This window comes from Juglans microcarpa x Juglans regia, chromosome 1S (assembly GCF_004785595.1).
Source record: "Juglans microcarpa x Juglans regia isolate MS1-56 chromosome 1S, Jm3101_v1.0, whole genome shotgun sequence".
Classification (NCBI taxonomy): Eukaryota; Viridiplantae; Streptophyta; class Magnoliopsida; order Fagales; family Juglandaceae; genus Juglans; species Juglans microcarpa x Juglans regia.
In genome coordinates, this window is record NC_054595.1 from 29,651,996 (window position 1) to 29,669,501 (window position 17,506).

At 38.2% G+C, this 17,506-nt stretch overlaps 4 protein-coding genes across 5 annotated transcripts; 3 read left to right on the forward strand and 1 right to left on the reverse strand.

Annotated features, from left to right (window-relative positions):
- The first annotated feature begins 3,177 nt into the window (after positions 1–3,177).
- On the forward strand, positions 3,178–4,638 carry LOC121246042 (pentatricopeptide repeat-containing protein At3g56030, mitochondrial). The gene is given in 2 exon segments (XM_041144019.1): positions 3,178–4,151; positions 4,154–4,638. Coding segments are annotated over 2 exon segments (1,005 nt in total). The 5' UTR covers positions 3,178–3,475; the 3' UTR covers positions 4,483–4,638.
- Positions 4,639–5,950: 1,312 nt separating this feature from the next.
- LOC121246043 (trihelix transcription factor ASIL2) lies at positions 5,951–9,008 on the forward strand. Of its 2 annotated transcripts, none has more exons than XM_041144021.1 (2): positions 5,951–7,146; positions 8,599–9,008. In XM_041144021.1, exons 1-2 carry the CDS (start codon positions 6,366–6,368, stop codon positions 8,601–8,603), a joined length of 786 nt encoding a protein of 261 aa, XP_040999955.1. In that variant the 5' UTR covers positions 5,951–6,365; the 3' UTR covers positions 8,604–9,008. The 2 variants fall into 2 exon arrangements, with proteins under 2 accessions (XP_040999955.1, XP_040999954.1); XM_041144020.1 differs by having other exon boundaries at positions 5,953–7,146; positions 8,710–9,008.
- A 952-nt stretch (positions 9,009–9,960) lies between these two features.
- On the reverse strand, positions 9,961–10,778 carry LOC121246044 (LOB domain-containing protein 21). Its single transcript, XM_041144022.1, has one exon. The coding sequence runs from the start codon at positions 10,704–10,706 to the stop codon at positions 10,176–10,178; it is 531 nt and encodes a 176-aa protein (XP_040999956.1). The 5' UTR covers positions 10,707–10,778; the 3' UTR covers positions 9,961–10,175.
- Positions 10,779–14,808: 4,030 nt separating this feature from the next.
- LOC121245833 (U-box domain-containing protein 1-like) lies at positions 14,809–17,051 on the forward strand. Its single transcript, XM_041143712.1, has one exon. It carries the CDS (start codon positions 14,886–14,888, stop codon positions 16,941–16,943), a length of 2,058 nt encoding a protein of 685 aa, XP_040999646.1. The 5' UTR covers positions 14,809–14,885; the 3' UTR covers positions 16,944–17,051.
- Positions 17,052–17,506: the final 455 nt, after the last annotated feature.

The window sequence follows — 17,506 nt, forward strand, 5'->3', positions numbered from 1 at the left end:
TATTTTGGTTTATTTTCTTTGGATCCGATTTTAGAAACATACACACGAGCTCAGTGTATATTTAAATGTTGAACTGAGTTAAATTGATGATAAAATATTATTATAATATTATTTTTTAATATTATTATTATTTTAAGATTTAAAAAATTGAATTGTTTATTATATTTTATATTAAAATTTAAAAAAATTATAATAATGAGTTAAGATAAATTTATGAAGCAAATGAAGCTGATTTAAGTACTGATCATATATAGCGCTTATATATATATATATATCGTACGTAATTCCAGGTATATATATCTTAATTTCTAATACCTCTGGGCTTGTTATCGACGTGTACATATAAATAGTATTCATTACAAAAAATGTCAACTCAGTTGTAAATTAAAAAATAAAAAACAATATATATATATATATATTATGTAGTCGGAAAAATGAAGTACGTAGGGCGAACACTTCTCTGTGAAAAGGTGGATATTTTTTATAATAATATTTTAAAAAGAGGGATATTTTTATAAAATATTTTATAAATTAATATAATTTTATAAAAATATTTTTATTTTATAATATGTATTATGTAAAGTGTTGTGTATTTATCCTTCCTCCTAAATTATTTGTTGGCGGACACGATATCGTTACGTACGTACGCACTTCATGATCTGATCTTGTGCTGATGATTCTCTCAATTCAATCCCTTGCCGTAGATCATCAACAACTGCATATATATATTATCATCGAATATCATGCATATCCATATATAGCCTTATATTATACTTCATATTGAAGAAGGGCAGGCATCAACTAGATAGCTAGCCATGTCCGGACCGACGGTGGACCCGCCCCGCCTGGCCTTTTTGTATCAATTTAACGGTGACTAATTAGGTCGCATTAAAGCATCCCCACCACAAAATTAAAGCTTTATTAGCGTTGCCTCATACGTGGATTGCACTTTCGGAGATTCGGTATTCGATCTAAAGCGCTTACAAACTGTCCATTGGGTTTCAAGAATTAGACTACAATTAACAATTTATTTTTTCTGTTTTTTTTTTCCCACTTTTATTATTAGTTTCTCTAACGTAAGGGCAAGAATGTCATTTTTAATTAGCTATGGTTTTATTCCCTGTTCATCAACGAGACTACAAGAATATGCATACCATTCGATATAAAGCAAATCCAAATTAGATACTGGCTACTAATTATTTTAAACGGATACCTTTTCTAGTCCATAGATAAATACTCTTTTGTTTAATTGAGGTGACGTATATGGTGCTACATATATAAGAAAACCATCGAGACATGTTGACTTGGTTTAAATTTATTATATCTCGTTAATTATGTTGATCACTGTCACGAATTGCTATTCCAAACCCTTCTATTCATTTATTATTATTTTTTCCCCAGTTTCTCCTTTAATTCTAATTAATCGAATGCATGCATTTGCTTGCAAGTCCACGGACTATATTAAATATTTTTTATTTCTTTCGTTATTATATATGGGGGTAAAAAAAAAAAATTGCTACATATACAAAAAGATTACACAAAATTAAAGATATGAATTGACATGTCTTCACATGATTTGTTAAATTTACTTTACACTAAAAGTAATTTTACAATCTGACGTACTGTATCAACCCACGTTAATTTGTAAATTTTCTTTTATATAATTTACTAAAATATTTTTTAAAAAAAAAAATGGATTTAAAGAAGCCACAGCGCTTAGAATATCGTAGGTATATATGTTTTTGGATTTTGCTCCTAAATGATTTAAGTATGTTAAGGATGTACGACTTCATGTTACTTTTGTCGTTTTTCGAGGATGGTATTGTTGTGAAGGTCATATAAAATCGTATCTTAATTTATATATTAATTTGGCAGGCACAGGGTTTTTTAATGTGGAGGGAGTTTGAAATGCTAACCTAAAGGATGGCACCGTCAAGCATCGAGTTGCCCTTTATTCCTCCTGCAGATATGGATCGCTTCCTCTTTCACCAAAAGGGTTCGTGAAATCGTATGATTCGGGCCATATAGTATTAATGATGGGACTTCATTTTTTGTGTGGAATATGCTTGAATTTATTCTTAGGATCTGCTTTATACCGATGGACTTGATGATCTAGATCAATGGTTGGAAGTTTTTTCCCCTCTTTATGATCAATTTCTCATTAAATTAATATAGAAATTCAAAGGGTTTAAATCTCTATCAACACCGGCCGGTTACAATGAAATACAGGCCGTAAAAATATTTCTAAAAAAATTTGACAACGGAATAAAAAGTTTGGTTTTGAATGATATTCTTTTCATGTCAATTAGATGAGCAAAGAACCATCATAAAAGATAAATTTTCATGCAGTTCTTTTCTATTGCTCAAAAGCTCGTGGGCTCCTTATCTTTTTTCCCCCATTTTTGTTTTTTTACTGGAAAAAAAAAAAAAGAAATTGTGATACTGTGATTGAGAATCAAATCCAACAGTGTCAAAATACATAGAACCAATTTTTGAAAAAAGAGAAGACAAAGAGCCGACAAGCTTATGAGCAATAAGGAAATAAAACAGCGGGGCACGTACAAGACGAGTGGAGTAAAAACGGTGCCTAAGACTAGAGGCGCATGATGGTTGGAAGAAGGGTAGAGGGAGAGTTGTGGGGGTGGGGGACTTTGTCCTCCTTGGAGCACCGACAAACGGTGGTGAGAGAACCTAACACGGAAGTTAGGGAACCGAACAAGTTGGTGGAGGAGAAAAAAGCAAGTTGAAAATGTGCAATCTTTTGTTATCTCCCTTGATCCTCCCCCTCCTTTTATAGATCTCTTTTATTTTTCAGACAAGCAGCCATTGTGAAGGAACCCATCACGTCTTTTCACAAAAAGCAAAAAAAAAAAAAAAAAAAAAAATCTCAGACAGGATATATGTATTTACAAGGGCTCAGATTTTGAGTATCTTATGATGAGAATTTGAGGACGTAATTTGTGACACGGAATATTAGTTCTGACCAACTTTGAGGATAAGGGTAAGGGGCACAGTACCATATTTGTGTACATACATTTATAAGACTGATCAAAAAGTGGCTTTTATCATGTATATGGTCATGATAGAGTTCAACATTTACTCTTTTAACTTCACCCAAAACGGGTGGGTGTATGGCCATAGCCATACCGTCCCGAATGAGTGTAATATCGATTATCTAGCTGGCTCTACGAAATTCTCTCTCAAATTTGAGTTGGCCCTCCTGACATGTATACATATGTAGCCGATGAAAAAAGCAATGGGCTCGTTTTGCACTGGCCAGCCCTTTTAGTACAAGTTGTTGAGATCCTTTCTATAAGAATTTTTCGACAATGTGCAGTAAATGCCATGCCTAATGGGCTTGATCCAAAACAGCCCAATCCGCAGAAAGAAGCTATTTCTCCCTTAAACCCTCCTTTCACTCTTGTATTCTCCGTCCCAAGACTCCCAAGTCCAAAGCCGCTGTAAACCCTAAGGAATGTCGCTTTTCCATAAGCTTCCACACAAATCTCATAATCTCCTTTCTATCATTCTCCTCGGCACCCGGTCTTTTACTACTCAAAACCCTAATCCTAACTCATTCCCTCTTGAGCCGACCTCTGCCTACTATGACGAACTGGTCCTCGCCGCAGGCCGTTCCAGAGACTTCGAAGAGCTCCGCCACCTCCTCAACAAGCGCATAAGGGACGGTTGCTTCAACACCTCCAAAACGTTCAAGTTCATCTCCAACAACGACGCCTCCCTGTCCATAATCGACGACCTTTCTCAGACCCTAGCTCGCCTCGACAAAGGGTTACCCCGGCAAAGTGCGCACAATTCGCTCATCTTGCGACTATGCAAATTGGGTCGAGTCGAAGAGTCCCTGCGCCTGGTCGACACTATGGCGCGCGGGGAATACGGTTTAAATGCGTCTAGTTTTCAGCCCATCCTGAGCGTGCTCACGAGGAAAAAGGAAATGGAGGCCGCATGGGGCGTGATGAGCCAGATGAGAAAGTATCAGATCCCGCCGGATCTGACGAGCTATAATTACTTTCTGATGGCGTACTGTTTCTCCGGAGATTTGACTGCGGCGGCCGAAGTGCTAACAAAAATGGTGGGGGAGGGGCTGAGAGCGGATACGCGTACGTACGACGCGCTATTGTTAGGCGCGTGTAAGGTGGGAAGGTGGAAGGTGCTCTGGCGTTGCTGCGGAGGATGGTTGACGACGGAGTACCGATGCTATTGTCCACGCACATGAACGTTATAAATGCGCTGTTGCGGATGGGGTATTACGAGCAAGCGATAGAGTATGCGAGGTGTTTTGCTGGGAAGGACACGTGGTTGGACGACCACATGTTCGGGTGTTTGGCTAGCAAGCTCATAAAGTCGAGTAGGTTCGATGAAGCGAAGTTGATACTGGAGGAAATGAACCAAAGGGGCTTGAAGATGGCCGATAAACTGAGGGACTTTTACCGTCTCAATGTTAAAGATAAAGAAGATACATAATTTCGAGCCGTCTGACGTCTGAGGCCGTGGATTGATTTTACAAAAGATGATGATTAGAACGTGAATTCCCATCCATTTTGTGCTGAAGAAATTTATAAAGAAAGCCAATGCTGAAACAGAATTGTCTATCAATATACTATTTTTTTACCTTTTGCATATTCTATTTAAACTTTGATCTCATATTGACTTGTCCATCTATTTATCTATAATGAACTGTGCTACCACGAAATGGAACCCTCTTCCTGCAGTACTGAGAAGCCCATCGTCCAAAAGAAGGTGAACGTTGGGAACATTCAGGAATTCGCCCGCACTACTGACTTCTAGTATTACTCTCGATATTAGAATCTAATTTTCTTCTTTAAGAGAAAAAAAAAAAAAAAAAGGGAAACAAAGAAAAATTTTAGTATCCCCACCATAATTTAACAATAATAATAATAAAACATGTGTAGATTTAAAAGTTGATATATTCCTAAGACTTTGCAAGGCAGAAGCATTCACCTCCAAAATAAATATCTGCATCTTGAGGACCAGTCGCCAAGGTCGAACAAAAGGTCTTATTTAATAAATTAAAATAGCTCTGAATCATGCTGTAGTATGTCTCACTTGCATAAATGGATTTGGAAGCAATTTTCTTGGAGCCTCAGTCAAATCTCTCCCTGACAAATTTTTTACAGAAAGTCCTAGAATTTCCATCAATTGCGGGAAGAAACTTTCAAACACTCTATTGCAGGAAGCAATGGAACTCCTTGCAGAAAGAAAGGAATCTATCACATGCTCTCTGTCGAGGAGAAAGAAAGGAAGGAAACAAAACAAATCAAATTCATTCCCGGGTTAGCTTAAATGTAGCATGCAACCATAACAAACTAAGCCAGCTGCTGGTATACATAACACAAATGCTCCCAAACCAATAGCATAGGTTCCTAACAAATCATTAGTACAGTTAATGTATCATGCGGCCATAACAACAAATGTTCCAACGTCAATATCTGTAGAGATTTGAGGGAGGCGATGGTTCGGGATGCAACATTTTCCAACTGTTTCTGAGGATGTGCAGAGGGATACCAGCGACGGAGGAGTTGGCTTTGCGTGAGGAGAAATCGATGGAAGAATTGGTTTTTTTGGTTGAGATGATGGTTAGGATGCAAAGAGATGGACACCCAACCGTGAGAAAGGAGGAAAGGATGGAGAGATAAACAAAAGAGAAAATATATGAAGTTCTATTGAATGGGAGGGAGAAAAGTCTTGAGAAAAATTTGAACTTTCGGGGTGTATAAAAAAAAAAATTAAGAAAAAAGAATGCCCAACCACTGTATCATTACATATTTATTGAGTCACTGTTTTTACAGTACTTTTGCCTACACCACTGTACATATAGCTGAGGACTGGCTACAATTTTATTACTGATTTTGAAGATATATAGATATCGACTGGTGAACTCAAATATTTACATACTTTTTGTCTTCCCTTATGGATTTTGGACAATGTTCAAATTACTACTACATGAACGACAGATTGGTCATGATTCACACCCATCCATCCGGCCTCCGTGCCGGCCACGAATCTGAAATTTATTTGAGTGTCGGAAGAAAGAAACTTTTGGAGTGGGGTCTTTTTGGTGGTACATGAACAAAACAGAGGAGGAAAAAAAAGAAAAAAAAAGAAAAAAAAACTATTTTCGCATATATAATAAAGTCGTTCCGTCCAACTGCAATACGGGAGCTGACGTCAGCGCCGGTCACAATGCACGGCCAATTTCACTTTGCCTCCAAATCCGAAGCTTCACATCCTTCCATTCCCTCCCAACCCACCAATACCTCCGGCGTGCTTAGCACCGAGTCCACGACCTTCTTTAATCCTGTTTCCACGCCGGCCCGACCACATATATGGACCGCCCGAGTCCGCATCCCCCCACTATCCGAACCCACATCGGTTCCGGCGGCGGTGGCGGACGAGAGGACTGTTGGAGCGAAGGCGCTACCGAGACACTAATCGAGGCCTGGGGAGACCGTTATGTCCAGCTCAACCGCGGTAATCTCCGTCAGAAGGACTGGAAGGAAGTCGCCGACTCTGTCAACGGACGTCAAAACGGCTTAAAGCCCCGCAAGACGGACATCCAGTGCAAGAACCGGATCGACACATTGAAGAAGAAGTACAAGTTGGAGAAAGCCAAACCCTCTCCGTCCAAATGGCCCTTCTTTTACCGCCTCGAGTCGCTTATCGGCACTAACGCCGTCACCAAGAAGCCCACCACCGTTGGTTTCACAGCCAAGTCCTCCAAACCTAAACCCAACCCTAACCCTAGCCCCGTGGTTTACTCTGGTGTTGGGTCCTCGGACAGTTCGCTTGGTGACGGTGATGATGACGACCACGAGGATGAAGACGACGAAGATGAAGTAGGGTTTGATGGAAGAGTGGCGAGGAAGCATCGGATGGAGAGCGTAGACTTATCCGATGGGGCGGCGTGCAGGGAATTGGCGAGAGCTATATTGAAGTTTGGGGAGATCTACGAGAGGATTGAGAGCTCGAAGCACAAGCAGATGATGGAGCTGGAGAGGCAGAGGATGGAGTTTACTAAGGACCTTGAGTTTCAGAGGATGAATATGTTCATGGATGCGCAGTTGGAGATTGAAAAAATGAAGCGCCCTAAGTACGCGCAGGGCTCAGGTGACATTCTCAAAGATCTAAATTTTCTATCTTTATTGTTTGATGATTCAAATTTTCTTGGTGTTTAATTTGGAAAATAATTAGTTGAATTGATTGTATTTTGATTATATTTTTGTGGGCAAATTGTAATATGGAAATCCCCAGTTCAAATTGGAACAGGTCATCGCAAGTTCACATATTGTGGGTAATTTTAGATTCTGATCGTATTTCGTAGGGATATTGGAATTTGAAATGCCAATTTTCTTATATGATATTGTTTTTAGCCATTATTTGGTTTTGTTAATGGGAATTATGAAGCGAAGTAATTAAAAAGGATAGTATGAGCAGGAACGGCTTTCGATTGTCCCCGTACTAATTTCAGAGTATGGTGGTGTTGAATAGTTAATCTCATTGATTTAATGTTGTTATGCTCAAAACCTATAAGTAGTTTTGGTTGCACGACTTAATTTCGTTAAGATGGTTGAATGGTTTTGTACGATTGATCGTAAGAAGCTCTCAGGCCGTGACAAGCATTTTCTTGCTTGTTCTGCATCAGCGTTTTTGGGAGCAAGCTACTGTCCGCTAATGTTCCATATCAGGTGGATGCTCATTTGCAAAAAGATACTTACTATTTTTTTAAACAAGATCAAAGGATTTTCCTTTTAATTTTTCTTGTTTGATGAGTTCCTTTTTTCTTAAATTTATGGGTTCGCATCATCAAGAAAGGGGTAAATATGCAGAAGTTGGATTTATGGGTTTGATTTCATTCATCTCTCAAGAGTCGGGAGGGGCTGTAGTTCTCATGACCAGTAACTTCTGGGCCAATTAGTTTAATCTCCATTGTGGAATCATGCAAAGTTATCATGAATAGACTGGTGTTTTTATGTTATATTATTCTAGAACGTCTCCACTTTACAGTGATGGATCATCTGTTTTTGATATTTCCATCCATTGGTTTGTGATGTGTGTGATAGACTGATTTTTTTTTTTTTTTTTTTTTATAGGTTTTTCAAAAATGATTACTGAGTTTATTTTGAGTATGATGGCATTATCCTTATTAAAGTCAAGTACTAAGATTCGCACTTGGCCTTGAATATAGTTAAGCTGCTCAAATTTGATCAGGCTGGACTGCGCAACCAAATTTAATGTTGTCCTTGTTAGGGTTATATTGTTAGTTGCAGGTGGTATGCCAGGCTCAGGTTGGCAGTTAAGCCCATTGACCTGGATAGCTGCTCTAGTAATTAGAAGCCATAAGCATATAGGGGTGCGAAGATGGATGGATGTATGCTTTATATTTGTACTGTTTGTGGTTCCATGATTTAGAAATTTGTTATGCTGGGTGCTTTATATATTATTAATATATATATAAGCACAATTTTAGACAGTTGACTGATATGTAAGAGCAGGGAACTCCAACTAATTACGATTTACTGCATGGTATTTCGCTCTTATTTTTTAAATTTGCAAGTGCAGCTTAAGGCCATGCCTTTAATGTCTTCCGAAGTTCGTGAGGCTTGTAAAATTGGGATTGTCTCCCTATGAGTCTAACCAGGTTCTTTTGTTAATTTGCATGCCTTTTAACAGGGAAGAAGCTATAAACTGAGATTGCAGGAGTGCTTTTTCACTTTGCACAGGGAACTGCAGCTCGGTGATTTCTTTTGAAATCCACTTTTGAACTCTTCTGTTTACAGTATGCGTTGTCATATTACTTGCAGTTTCAACTTCAAAGCATATGAAGACGGTGTGGCATTGTTGTCATCGCTGTGATCAGTGTACATGAGTTGTAGTATTGTCTTAAATTTTTTGTGCTTATGATGTATTTTGTAATCCCGGCATGTTTATGACCTGGTTTTATTCATGGATCTGAAAGTTTTTATGGTGAACTGACTAGTTTGTGATGCTTGTTTCTCACATGAAGGAAATTGATGTTGCTTCAACTTGCATGGGTCTTATAATTATGTTGTCGGACTCCTGCACATTATTGAGTAAAAAGATGAACAAGACAATACCTTACGAGTCACCACTCACTCACTAGGCCTTTTGTTTCCTTGAAGTTCTAGGATAATTATATATTTAAAATCTCTAAAAAAAAAAAAAAAAAAAAACAACGGAAAATCCGAAATGAGTCTCGATAGATTTTATGAACCAACAGGAGGGATGTTGAAATAGAAACCAAGAAAGCTGTAATTTGGTGAACTATGAACGGGTCAACAATCGATTACGGTCTTTTGCATTACTCTCCTCGTTGCCTAATGATATCTTGTTTGGTAGTTTACCATCAGATGTTGAGAACGTTTTAGAGGGTTCTGAGCTTGTTAAATTTTTTTTTTAGATGATGTATCCTGTATTCACTTTTATGCCTGAAGATGGAAACAGGGTTATCATTTTTTTTTTCTTTTTCTCGTTGATGTAGAGAGGAATCGATTTCTATTACGTTTTTCTAACTTTTGTAACCATTACCATATTTGAGATGCATGTAGTGTACAGAGTCACTTTGGATTCGCATTGCAACGAATAATGCCAATGGCACGTTGTGGGGTTAGTGAAATCATAACACTGCTCTCTGTTGCATGTAAACAGTGGGCACCGACTCTCACAGATTCCTACTTTTTGCTGCGTGCGAGTGCAACCGTGCAAGGCTAAAATATTCTTGACTTTTATTGAATTTATTCTTTGGGATGTATTGCTCGCGGACCGGTAGTTGAGATTGCTCAAGCTACTCTTCGTTCTATTAATTGCACTCTGGTCGGCGGATCGGATGATTTGGATTGTGATTCAGATTGCCTTGTTTATAAAGGATCGAAAAGGTAACAAAGGTATACAGATACTAATCCATTTCAAAGAAAATCAAGCAATGCTTTGCAGCAGCTGAATTGCACGAGATCACTCTGGCTAATCAAGATTTGTATCAATTTCTGCTTCCATATGCTCGGAGTTTCTTTAATTGGCATAGGATATTTACTTGATCTTCCCGTTAAGAACATATCTGTGAAGGCAAGATTTCCATGAGAGAGAGAGGGGGAGAGAGAGAGAGAGAGAAAGATCAAAGATCATAATACATAAGGGCTGTGGCCAAAATCATTGACCGGTCCATATTGGGTCAAATCAGATGAAGTCTGGCTGAAACTATAATTCAGGCCATTGCAAGCGGGAACATCAGGGTAAGGAGGCATGATAACGTGATCATCCCAGACAAGAGAAGAAGAACAAGATGAGGCTGATGATGATGAAGAAGCAGCATAGCGAGCAAGACAGGCTCTAGCAATGGCGAGGTCATGCTGGAGCTCAACCATCTTTCTTTGCAACGAAGTTATGGCACCAATGCAACCATAAACCGGGTCCCGAAGCCTTGCCTCGGCCTCATACGCCAGTGAATTCACGGTGTCCTCGCGTTGCTCCTCCGGTACTTCAGTGAGGATCTTGCTCACATTGCTTGCTCCAAATACCTTGTGAACATTGGCAAATTTGGAAGGCTCATCGGAGCAAAAGTAGGGTGCAAATATACATTTGGGAGTACATCTTCTTTTCAACAATTTGCAAGCTGCACAAGAAGAAGATGAACGGGGCTCATGACCCTTCATGCTTTCCCCCACATCTACTTCTTGTGCCCAATGTCCAATTCTCCTCTCAACTACCTCGTATTTATAGCCTCGTGCTTACTATAATTGTCTGTGTTCTCATGTTTTAATTAATTAAAGTAGCTCGGTTGCTAACAGCAGCACCTAAGTCGCGCGTTCCTCCAAACCAGGCCCACATCTACATGGCCCATTTTCTGTGAAGTTGATAAAAGAGCAATAAAATAATATTTGAACTTTGGGAGTGGAAAGGGCTCAAATAATTGAACATGGGGACAGCCTAATATGTATTGAGTAAGCTGTGGTAGACATGATAGTTCATCAGGAAAGATGAGATGCTTCATTTGACTGAATAAAGGAGAAATTTCACAAAAAAGGAGTGTACTACTCCTCAAGAAAGTTTGATTTATCCACAACAAGGCAAAATACAAGTGCAAGTTAGGAATCTACAATAGATAGTGGAGCCAAAGAGAAAAAAAGCTAATAGGCCATGCGTGTTTGAGCTTTTTCTATGATTTATTTTCCCTTTTTTTTGGTGGTAGCAAAGTGAAAACATCACATTTTTTTTGTAATATTGCATGCTCATGTGATTGTTTATATATTTTCTTCGGTTCACAATTTTAAAGTATTCGATCGGATTGTAATTTTTTAGTGATATTTTGGTTTTCTTTTGTGAAGTGCGTGCGTGTTTTGTTTAAACATAAAATAACACAACTTTAAGTTTCTTACAAGATTTATTTATTTATTTAAAAAAAAAAAAAAAGCAAATGAATGGAAGGGGGGGCCGTGCCAAAATTGAAGAGGATCAACAGGCGTACGAGGTGTCGGTCTCTATAGGTGGTTTCTTACAACTTTTTATAAGAATTTAATTTGTAATTTTGTTTATTTGTTTCTTAATCTTAATGTGTATATATATATATATAAGTATGTAATTTTTTTTAAGATTTTGCATATTATCTACGTTGGCATGGCATAACTAGAGGCTAGAGCCCGATACAAATCGACCAACAAAAGAATACGAAAACATATATGATTAATTTGGTCAAGTTGTAAAAAGTTCAATTTCGAAGTGGATGGATACATTATAAAGTGGGCAAATGAAAAGGAAGTATTTTTAATATTTAAAGATTTCTAAAAGTAGGATGACGTCATGTTCGTTTGATAAGTTAAATCAGAAGAAAAAAAAAAGTTTTAGTTGCTATTTTACTCAAATTATAAGGGAAATTTGATAAAGTGACTTTAGAGGGTGAGTCGTTAGTGGCTGCTTCGACCATCATGAACCCACCCCCCCCCCCCTTTGACACAAGTTCGGCGCATTTAAGATCTAATTTGGATAGTTTTGACAATAAATTATTATTATTTATTATTTTATTATTATTATTTAATATTTTATCATTATTTATTTATTACTATTTACAGAATCCTTCAAAATATCTTATTATCTAAATGCAACCAACTCATGCATTCTCAAGACACTCTTCTTGTACATCTTTTCAAACACAACATTTGATTCCAAATTTCATCGCATTTTATTACCATTGCCAACCATACATAAGCTAGCGCTAAGAGAAAAGGCACACATATATATATATATATATATACATATATACGCGCGCGCGTACAGATCAGGGGGGTAAAGGCCATAATTCAGTTTTACTTTTTTTTTGTTTTTGTTTCTTCACTGGTCGGGATAAAAAAAAAAAAAAAAAAAAAAAAAAACGGAAGGAAATTGTCACTTCAAACAATTTGTGGTAGAGAGTGGAAAAAGGGAGAAAGAAGATAATGCTCCTCCATCCAAGAATCAGCCCACTTGTTAATGCCCATCGTTTTCCCAAAAGACACTATCTCGAAAATGGAAGTCTCCGATCTCAACTCACTCACGCGCCATTCATTGCAAGACCAAACTCAAACCTCACGATGGAATTAGATCAACGGATGCTGTGTCATACGCGGGGGTACCATAGCTTGATCTTTATTTAATTAATTAAATTAATTATATATATCATGTGTTTGATAATTTTGTCTGAGGAGGGGGAGGGGGAGGGGTGGCGTTAGAATCATGTGGTGTTAGTAACTGTAGCTTGACTTTGGCGGAGGGTGCTTATGCGTTGCTTCCACAACACCCACTAACTACCATTTATTTCTTTGCCACTTCTTGTCTCGATGATAAAGCTATGTATGTACCACGTTTGAGAGAGAGAGAGAGAGATGGCATGGCAGGCCGAATGAAATGGGTCTGCTTCATCATGTGTTTTAACCATTTTCCATTTATCCATAAGGTAGGGTTTATTAAAGATAGAGGATTCTGCATTCCGTGGAGAAACGACGTCCTTTATATATATAATCAAGTTTCATTGAATGAACACTGAACAGAGAGAGAGAGAGAAGTGAATTCACAGAACGTCTTCAAAGTTCAGTTGTCACTAACTTTGGAACTCGCCACACGAAGGGTCAGAGATTAAACAAAAAAAGGGGTGCATTAAAAAGAGAGAGAGAACATGTGTTTGCTGGAAAGGGGTGAGGCAGGTAAGAGTATGAAAAAGAAAGGTTATGTTTGGTTCATGAAACGTGGTTTTCAACATGTTGTACTTGTACTAGTTTTCAGGAGTAAAGAGATACTGATGTAAAACAATGCATGAGGAAAAGGTCCTCTTACCCGAACCCCTCTTCTCGACGTGTCTTTTTCATCCATAAAACACATCTCATTTCTGTGGTCGTGCCCCCCCTCCTTCAGTCCTCGTCTTCCCCTTCCCCACCCCCCCAACTAAATAAAAAAAAAAAGGGTATCTAGGACTGTATTAACTCCATCTTTGCATATACTACTAACTTTTTCTGATCTGATTTACTTTGTTTCAAGTATCTTCCCTCCCCCGGCCCCCCACCCAACCCCTTGAGGTGAATCGAGCTTTGAAAGTCAGGATGGTTGGACATGGACCAAACCGCATAAAAAGTCTATTTGTGGCCCATGTCTAGCCCTCAAGAGTTGGGCTGGTATCACTCAAATTCACAATGAATTAGATTGTGTACCCATTCAGCCTATGAGATATGGGTTTTATGACCTTCCGATCTTCAAACGTTGTACTTTCTTTCTTTCTTACGCTCTTCGATATCTTCACATATCCTTTATAGATCTCTAAAAGACTAAAATAAAAACAATGAAACAACAATAATAATAATAAGAAAATTTGAGCTGACTTCAAAATTGTCGTCTTATTCCGCATAAGTCAAACAGCCAATTCCAATTCAGATTTCAGCAGGTCGCCTAGTCGCATATGGGATGCTTCTCTTATATATAGGTAAATTGAAGAGAAAATGAGTAACGTTTTATTAGGCTTTGTTCTGCTCTTAAAAAAATACAACGGAAGAGAAAAGGAAAGATAGAGAGAGAAATTAAATATGACTGTTTTCTTGAACATTTTCTCAAGTCTTAACCCTTACGTAATACAACCCAATTATCAAATGTCCAGCATCAAAGTTTATTTTATACAATAAATTACAAGATAATCGTAGAGTACCATGAATAATATATATGGTACGCCAGTTATACAATACATGGTAATATAATTAAAATTGCTTACATAAACATTAATTTTAATTGATATAGTATTTTATGATAAAATGAGAGTTTCATGTATATGCACTACAACAAATTAGCCTTTTACATGTAACATATATGTCAGAAATACTCCTATTTTAGCTATTCTTGTCGTCGCAAAAAGTATGAACTGTGTAATATATAAGGTTTAATGTAGCAAACGTTCCAAGTTGCAGGTCAAAAAGTCCATACTTGAGGTCCCATTGCCCAAGTAATTATAATTCCATCCCTTCCTAATAAAACAAATGCAAGAAACTAAAGAACATCCAACCTTCAAGTTTGACAAGGTCAAAATATAAATTCGGCGGGGAATAAAACTAACCCAACGAGGCCGGACAGTCCTCCAAGTGGCAGCAGCCCAGAAGCCCCCCTATTCCTATTATTAATGTTTCAAAGGTTAAACAAGTGTACAAATAGAAAACGTCAAGAGTGCGTGCAACTAATTTAATATTTCTTTCGAAACTATGTAGTAATTTATTTAATAGATTAATATTTCTCGGGAGGTTGCCCTAAGGTAAGCTAAATACAAACAGAAACTAATGTTGATAATAACAATGAACAGAAATCTAGCACCACACTAGGGAGATAACATGGATGCAGATCTTTCTCCACTAATGGCACCCTCAGGCCTCTTGCCTGCTGGGTCTTTGCTAGAATCATTGCTCCACATATGCAATGAAGTTACTTGCATGGAAAAGCTTCCTTCTGTACAGATTAGGAACGCTTCGACCATGATTCGAAGGATAAAGATTCTTTCTTCTTTGTTTGAAGAGATTCTTGAAATAAATAGACCACTTCCACCATCTGCAATCCTTTGTCTCGCCGAGCTTTTCTCTGTGTTTCGAAGGGTGAAGTTTTTGATCCTAGGATGCAAGGATGGCAGCTGTCTGTGGGGCCTTATACAGACTCAGTTCGTTTCAAATCAATTTCATGTTCTGGTGAAGGAGATGGGGAGGGCACTCGACATTCTACCTCTAAGCTTGCTTAATATCACGGTGGACACTAGAGAGCAAGTTGAGCTGCTTCACAAGCAGGCAAAGCGGGTAGATTTATTCATTGACCCTCGAGAACTTCAAAGAAGAGAAGAGCTTCTGCAAATAATGGCCAATGAAAAGAAGAACAACAGCAATCGTTTCGTTGACTTTGGAAAAGTGAAAGAGACTTTGAGCTGTCTTGGTTTGAGAAATCCATTCGAATATGTAGAAGAAATTTTAAAGCTAGAGGTTGAAGCCCAGAAGCAGGCAGGAACGGGTGGACTAATAGCCAGATCCAACATAGACAATCTCATATCCCTTGTTTCATATTCGAAGTCATACATTTTCGATGACGAAGAAAGTGAGAAAACAAAACAACACCATAAGCAGTCGTCTGCATCCATTGGTAGGAATTATGATACTTGTTCGTCTTCTCAATCTGTTGTTCATAATATTCCTGATGAATTTCGTTGCCCGATATCACTAGACTTGATGAGAGACCCAGTGATTGTAGCATCTGGGCATACTTATGACCGAAATTCAATTGCCCAGTGGATCAATTCAGGTCATTATACCTGCCCAAAAAGCGGGCAGAGGCTACTGCACATGGCCCTCGTACCCAATTATGCACTGAAGAGTCTAATGTATCAATGGTGCCAGGAGAACAATGTCCCATCAGATGAAGATAAGGCATCATCTTTCTTAGACTCGGAGAGTAAGAACAGCAAAGGAAAACTGTGTGATAATGCTGTCGATCACCTTTCTGCTGCAAAAGCGGGTGTGGATGCTATCAAAATGACGGCCGAGTTTCTAGTGGGGAAACTAGCAACTGGTTCGGTAGAAATCCAGGGGCAGGCAGCGTATGAGCTGCGTTTACTTGCAAAAACCGGCATGAATAATCGCGGTATAATTGCTGAGGCAGGAGCCATTCCATTTCTGGTGACATTACTAAGTTCCTATGATCCTAGAATCCAAGAAAATGCCGTCACTGCCCTACTTAACCTTTCCATCTACGATAACAATAAGATACTAATAATGGCAGCTGGAGCAATCGACAGCATAATAGGTGTTTTAGAGTCAGGGAAAACAATGGAGGCAAGAGAAAATGCCGCGGCATCTATCTTCAGCCTGTCGATGATAGATGATTTCAAGGGGACGATTGGTGCCCGTCCTAGGGCCATTCCGGCCTTAGTCGGGCTCTTGAAAGAGGGCAGTACAGCCGGGAAAAAAGACGCTGCAACAGCACTCTTTAACCTCGCAGTCTATAATCCTAACAAGGCCAGTGTTGTGGTTGCTGGCGCGGTTCCTGTGCTCGTTGACTTGCTGATGGATGACAAGGCAGGTGTAACTGATGATGCCTTATCAGTGCTCTCTCTCCTTTTTGGTTGCTCTGAAGGGTTGGAGGAGATCAGGAAGTGTAGAGTTCTGGTGCCTCTCCTTATTGAACTTCTCCGATTTGGGTCTCCAAAAGGAAAGGAGAATTCAATAGCTCTTCTACTGGGCCTATGCAAAGATGGAGGAGAGGAGGTTGGAAGGCGTCTTCTACTTAACCCACGAAGCATTCCTTCCCTTCAGAGTTTCGCTGCTGATGGGTCCCTGAGAGCTCGAAGAAAGGCCGATGCACTGCTTAGATTACTCAACAGGTGTTGCTCTCAGTCTCCTAATTCAGTTTAATAACAAAGTGTAAAGATATTACCGACAGGGTCATGTACATTTGTGGGTGTCATACAAGTGAGTGTTTCATTTGGTACGGTTTTCACTTTGATACTGTAATTGGATCTCAACGACTACATCTCAGAGCATTTACATTGGCCAAATGAAATAGTTAGTTAAAATTTACATAATTGATGTCAAAAATACCCTACATTGAATTGACCAAATCTAAAATAAGATGAACTTCTACTTACAGTGGTTGGCCAAAGATGGAGAACTATAATTGATTCACCAAACATTAAAATACTAATTTTTCACTCCAAGCAAACATTAAAATATTAATTTCTCACTTCAAGCAAAAATACTATTTGGTTTGTAATTAATAAATTTAGATAGAATTTTAGATGAGTTTAATCAAATATTTTTTGTTATTAGCTGACTTTTGAAAATATGATTTTTTAATATTAATTTAATTAGAATATAATTATTATTAATATTAAATTAGTAGAATTATAAAATGTGATATAAATAAATTAAATCAAAAATTATTATTATTAATATTTTATTATTATATAGAGAGTAGA